General features: G+C 41.2%; 1 protein-coding gene across 1 annotated transcript; it reads right to left on the bottom strand.

Moving 5' to 3' along the window:
- Window positions 1-276: 276 nt before the first annotated feature.
- LOC311042978 (ephrin-B2a-like) lies at window positions 277-6,999 on the bottom strand (the record flags this gene model as incomplete). The annotated part of the gene is made up of 5 exons (XM_084054087.1): window positions 277-628; window positions 2,656-2,776; window positions 4,261-4,353; window positions 5,702-5,985; window positions 6,893-6,999. 5 exons carry the CDS (start codon window positions 6,997-6,999, stop codon window positions 277-279), a joined length of 957 nt encoding a protein of 318 aa, XP_083910213.1.
- Window positions 7,000-7,290: the final 291 nt, after the last annotated feature.

Raw genomic sequence — 7,290 nt, 5'->3', positions numbered from 1 at the left:
AACAGCTCTCTATACTACACAGTAAATCATCAGTACTAATTTATCAGTTTATCCAGAGTGATAATGTAACATTTTACACTCTCAGAGTTATTAACACTGATGTTTGCTGTGTACTGAGGCCCAGCCGATCCACATTTCCAGCAGCTTAGATTCAGGACACTGGTAGGCTACATACTAGACTAGTATCTAGTCCTTGTTTTGTCTTGGTGAAGTCTTGTTTAACACTTGCCAGCTTGCTGCTCCATTACGGTTTTGATTACTTTCAAAACAGCTCCATTAAACCTTGTAGTAGATGTTTGTAGGACTCTGTGGTGGTACCTCCTGAACTATGTAGACAGGGGGCCCATAGTCACTGTTCACCGGTTCGTAATGACGACAGAACATGCTGTCAGACGCCCGGAGTGGGAAAACAACGTCACTGCGGTCCGAACCGTTATTGTCACTGGTGACACTGCCCCGCTTTGGCCCAGCCAATGTGTTGAGGGACATGGAGGCAGACTGTTGGACGTCAGGAACACAGCGACGCTGGTGGCACTTCCACAACACAACCAACAGAACTATGATGACAAGGATCAGCAGTAGACCGCCAGAAACGACCCCTATGAATAACCCTGGTTCTGTACCATCACTGGGGACAGAGGCATCCTCCCCTGTGAGTGAGTGAGAACATGCAGAGACAACAGAGAATGGGGCATGTCATTATAGGTAATAGATTCCCAAAGACACACTGTGAGCTTGTAGATCTACTATTTCAACTATCGCCTAAGTCAGGGGTTTTCAACCGGTGGTCCGCGGACGTGGTCCGCGGAGGTATTGCAGGTGGTCCCTGGCCAAAAAAAAAAAAAAAAAACTTTTTTTTTTTTTTACTTTTTTTTTTTTTTACTTTTAATAACTTACAGGAGTTCTTACTGTATTGTGTGTGTGTAATATGAAATGTGAGCTTACCATAATCACAGTAATCCTTAATCATTTTCCATCATATTCAAACAAAATCGCTGTATTTTATTAGATATTATATTGATATTATAGCTATTTTCTCCAGCTTCCTCTGGTACATGAACCCCCCACCACTATTGTGTGGGGTGGGTCTATGATGGACCCGCCACGCACAATAGTGGTGGTCCCCAGGTTGCTTTTAGTCAGGATGGTGGTCCCTGGGTCGAAATCAGTTGAAAACCCCTGGCCTAAGTGGTTAAATACCATTTTCAAGAATCCACATTCACCCACCGGCCATTTTGCTTTTACTTCACCTGAGGGGGTGGGAAACCCCAATGACAGTCTAATGACCCTCCATCAGTATATGTTAACACAAATAAGAAAATAGAGACCGTAATCTAATCTGTGATGTCACGAAGCCTGGAGCCATCCACTGAAAATACACGGCTCTTAGGTTATAGCAGTAATATCACTTCCAAAAACAGAATCAAAATAGAGATTAAATGATAATCATGATAAATATAATATCAGTCTGGATAGTGTTGTTTTCCGTCTTTGGAATTTTATCATTTGGACCTATTCATGGTGTTTAGCACTACTGCCTCATAGCAAGGACATCACCAGCCTCATTATAGGTGACAAATTCACTGGTAAATATCATATATCTATAAGTTTACCCTGTGTTAGTTTACCGTGTGTTAGGTTCAACTTATAGCCCATCGCAACGGTGTAGCTGGCTGACAAGAACTGATCTTCAAGCTAACAACATGTTGCATTGTGACACGTTCTTAGCTTGAAGATCTGCAAATATTATTAAGGCATTAGTGTTTATACATTAGACGTACGTGTGGTAAGCCTACTCCAGTTTCCCCCCACATGACAACAAATGGAATTCAGTTGGATGAACATGTCTAAACTGCCCACAGCTATGAATGTGAGAAAAACAGTGTTGTTGTTTTTTGCCCTGTGATGGATGTGTCCAGGGTATCTCCTTGCCTTTAGCTCATTGCATACTGGGATACACTCTGTGTCCCTGAATTGGATCAATTTTCCTGGCTGTAGGCAACAGTAGATAAGATTCATTAAGACTTTTCCTTAGGCATAATGTTAGAGTATAACGTTATATGGCTGTGTTTAGGCATCACATTAGAGATAGTTACATTTAGGCATAGGGCAAAACATATTTTGTGGTTTAGGCAAGACCCAAGATTAAGATCTTCAACTCAATTAAACTCAACCTTTATGTGTATAGGACCAAATCCCAGGTCTTCACAAGCCAATGCCATTAAATCATAGTGAAATCACAAAATAAGGTACACAATTTTATATAAAACCCATAATAAGTAAGTATAAAAGTATAGGTATAAATACAAATAGAAAACAAAAAAACAGTAAATAGACAAAAAATACTAGACAGTAAGCATTAGACACTGACACATTTGACATAGCCTACATGTACAACTAGGTTTAGATAAGGGTTTGGTATATTATAGGTCAGGGGGAAATTGGGAGGGTGGACAATGAGATTGCGTGACCTCGAATGTTCATGAGTCAGAGCTTTTAGAAATTGAGCAGGATGGCTAATGGATCAAGAGCCATGAAATAAAAATACAATATTCATTCAGTGTCATACCCACTAAAATTACAGTTGTCCTCAAATAGCAAGTGTATAGGGCAGGCACCAAAACCTATGCAGTCAGATTTTTCTTTCTCCTTTACATACCATTATTGCTTTTCCCATCATGTGTTCTTGTGGGGGATTCTTTGACCTTTAACTTTGGCTGTTTGGGTGGGAATCTGGTCGGAGACTCCTGGGGCTCTGAGGGCGGATCAGAAGAACCTGGAATAAGGCGGGATGGTTAATGGTGGGATGCATACTGGCATGGTCACATCTTCAGCACTAGCCTCGTCAGCCAGCCTCTGTTTCACTCTCATTCAGCACTAGCTCTGCCAAGATTCTAATACCAACAAGCTGTTAGTCTTAATGTAAATTCACACCATCCCACTATGCTCCAAGCATAGTGGGATGTCATCCTATTCCACTTTCACACCATTGTTAGTGGGTTTACTCGCCATATGAGTAAATCTTGGATTTGTAATACAGAAGGCGTGCACACATTCAAGCATTATTGGTATTAGATCAAATTGTGAATACATAAAAAATATTCAAACGGTGCTATATTAAAGTGATGGTCTTAAGCTGCCAACAATGTGAATTATGGATCTGAGATAATTCATATGAAAAGCCATCTGGATGATTGTTAATACATCACACTGTTGTGCAAAATACAATATTAACAGAGACATCATTGTGTTTAGCAAAGCACTACTGATATATTACTTTTGACCAAATTTAGAGCAGGTGTGCTTTCTCTCTGCTATATCAGGCTGCTAACACGTTTCAGAAAGAGTCACTAGCCGTAGCTTTAGTGAGTAAAGAGGTCGTGGGGTAATCAGAACTTCAGAAGGCCTCCGGTTTGCCACCTGGTCCATCTATCTATGTGTCATAAAGTGTCCCTGAGCAAGTCACTTGCTACCCCCCCCCCCCCCCCCCCCCCCCCCCCCCCCACCACCACAACCTGTATGCTCATCAGAACCATATGCGCAGCCATCAGCTGGGTGAAGCTGAAACTGGATTTCCCCTACAAGTCTAACAAAGGTTTCCCTTCCATTCTGATTAAAGGACGACTTCACACATTTTCAACCTGTCTTCATATAATTGGTCCTCACTAATGCTCATGATAATATGGCACCATTTTTGTCTACTCACTGTGTCTCAGAGGAGGGCTGTGGATAGTTCAGAAATCTACCGGTGACATCATTGTTAGGAAGTTTTTTTTTTTGTGACATCATCGATGGGGAATTCAAGCTAATAGAAACTACAGGCTTTCTATTCCTGGAAAGTTAGCATGCTATAATGGAAGCCATTGTTCTCGCGTTATAACATTTGAATATTGAAGAAGAAAAAAACCTTCCTAACAATGATGTCACTGGTAGAGGGGTTTCTGAAGTGTCCACAACCCTCCTATGAGACACAGACTGAGTAGAAAAAATGACACAATTTTATCAGAAGCATTAGTGAGGATCTATTATATGAAGATAGGTTGAAAATGGGTGAAGTCGTCCTTTAAGGCTCTGGCCAAACTAGCAGAATAATATTTTTCATTTTTTTTGTCTCTCTCAATACATCATTCTTTCTCACATGTATACACACACACACACACACACACACACACACACACACACACACACACACACACACACACACACACACACACACACACACACACACACACACACACACACACACACACAAATACTCACTCTGGCCCACTCTCAGTACCAGTTTCATGGATTTGGTTCTACAAACCCCACCATTAGTATTATCCAGACCTTGCAAGGTGCCTGTAGAAGTAGCTGATAAAGAAATATATATATATATATATATATATATATATATATATATATATATATATATATATATATATATATATATATATATATATATATATATATATATATATATATATATATATATATATATATAAATATATATATAGAGAGAGAGAGAGAGAGAGAGAGAGAGAGAGAGAGAGAGAGAGGAGGGGTGGTGGAGAAGAATGAATGAATTGAATGTGTAAGCAGTACTCAAGATCATTACATTTTCCTTCTGAATAGCTTTCAATTTTCCAGCAAAGAATTCTCTCATGCTTAACAGCATCATGCATACATAACACAAAGTAGCCTAAGCACACATTAACACAACCAAAATCATAACATCAGCACAGGTTAAAACATGCAAATGCTTAAAGCCCCTTAACTTGAAGCATTTGAATTACTAAACTGTCACACATCAGTTTGTGCATTTATGTGTGACATAAACACACACACACACACACACACACACGCGCGCGCGCGCGCACACACACATGCACACACGGACGGACGGACACGCTCGCGCACGCACACACACACACACACACACACACACACACACACACACGCGGACGGACGGACAGACACGCTCGCGCACACACACAAACACAAACACACGCACGCACGCACGCACGCACGCACGCACGCACACACACACACACACACACACACACACACACACACACACACACACACACACACACACACACACACACACACACACACACACACACACACTTATTAGGACCATTTAGGTCAGATAACAATGTCTCACTGTCTACCAGTGACATTGTGCTGAAAGCTCACATCGAATCTGCCTGATGCTGTAAGAGCCTTGTGTGATTTGGGGCATGTAAGCTCTTAGAATGAATCCCACTGACATGCCACTGCGATGTGTGCTGTCAGAACAGAACAAGGTACTGTGTATGACTGGCAATAACTCGAAGAGTGTACAAATGGACAATTTTGTTCCATTTGGACACTCTCTGAGTTAAAGTAACACTGAGGATTTTAGCATACACGCCACGGTAAGACTTGCTCTTTATCTCTCACGCAACACTTGGCATTAAGATTCTTGTTAACCAACATTGACCCCACAGCAAGGCTCACACTCTTGTGTGAACTAATAAAATTGGAGGGCGCAAAAGATGATGGCTTCTACAGCTCGTGGAAAAACAGATAATAGCATAGATTCAAATGCTCTTCCTCATGTAGGCTATAAGCAAGACAATGTTGCACTTTCAGTACACAAAAAGATTTTAGATGGATATTACAAAATCTACAACTTGAAGCTGAACCACTTTGAGGTGAAACTGAGTGCATAACTCACAGGTAATAAAATAGTCCCTCCCCTTGAGGAACTCCAAACCCCAGAGGTTTGGGCTGAACTCCTGGAACTTAAAGGTGAACTTCACATCCCTGTGAGGCTTATCACAGCTGAGAAGAGGTGCATCTGTCTTGTCAACGATGCATCTCTGCATCTGACTCCGAGTCACCAGGTACACGCGGTAGAACTCCTCCTCCCCCCCAGATGAAGCCCCAACTCGGGGGCAGACAATGTCCATCTTGTCTCCAATCTGAGGAAAGAGGACCAGACCCTGACCTGGAGTGAATCTATGTGTGTGTGTGTGTGTGTGTGTGTGTGTGTGTGTGTGTGTGTGTGTGTGTGTGTGTGTGTGTGTGTGTGCGCGCGTGTGTGCGTGTGCGTGTGCGTGTGCGTGTGCGTGTGCGTGTGCGTGTGCGTGTGTGCGTGTGCGTGTGCGTGTGCGTGTGTGTGTGTGTGTGTGAGAGAGAGAGAGAGAGAGAGCGAGAGAGGGGGGGTATGAGGATATGGAGAAACACAAGGGAATGTTGATTAACATACTTTTTTGGCCTGGTACATTCAGGATATCACAGAATAAGGAACAACATAGTGTTGTGACTCTGGTATTGCACAGATATCCAATAAAACAGGCATAGACATCACCTGTAATATGAGCATAATAATGAATAGCATCTATTTTACAGCCTGTTAGTTTATATGCTATTTATAGGTCATGCAATTTTATGAAGGTTAATTCTCATTAATGCCATTTAATGTCTGATCAAAGTGCACTTCACAAAATGTGCAGGGACAGAACAAATCTAATCAAATCAAACCACATCACACAATATATTCTGAATTCCTGCCATGAAGCGGGTTTTGCCACACATTAATATGTCTTTAATTTGGAGTGCAGTGCCACCCAGCAGAGACATTCACATTAAAACAGTAAAAGAATCAATCAATTTTCGGCTTCATAATGACAAATAGCTTAAATATCCAAAGCAATTACTGATTACTATTTAATAACTTTATACTTTAAAAAAAAACATTGATAGTGGAAATAGATGATCTACAAGCTCACAACACCTCACAATGCCTTGTGAGCTTGTGGATCAGCTATTTCCACTCATTTTTAACATGTTTGAACATTATTCAACATAATAATAATTGCGAATAGACGATTATGTAAAAATTGTGACAGATCAATAAGCCTACCTTGTGTTGGAGCTGTTCCAGTAGATAGACTCCAGTATAGCAGCACGGCAGGAGCAAAGGATGGACAACCAAACAACAGAATGGTAACACCATGTAACTCTCCCCATCACATGGATCGCATAGATAGGCTATGATTAAATATCATTGACATTTATTTAAAATAAGCGAATTGTTTTGCAGCTCCATCTTTTCGAACTTTCCAGATGTGTGTACGGTAGTTTAATTACCTAAAGTTGCAATCTTCTTTGTAGCAAATGCATGAACATTTCCACCTTCTCGTACATATTTGGCAAAAAGGCATTAGTGTAATGAAGTGTAGGCTGCAAAAATCGGTGGAGCTATATTAGTTAGTTACCAGCTGACTCACTCACTGGTCCGCCCATTGGATCCCGTGCAGT

Source organism: Gymnoscopelus microlampas (assembly GCF_963454915.1).
Source record: "Gymnoscopelus microlampas genome assembly, chromosome: 1".
Lineage (NCBI taxonomy): Eukaryota > Metazoa > Chordata > Actinopteri > Myctophiformes > Myctophidae > Gymnoscopelus > Gymnoscopelus microlampas.
This window is presented reverse-complemented; position numbering and strand designations above follow the sequence as displayed.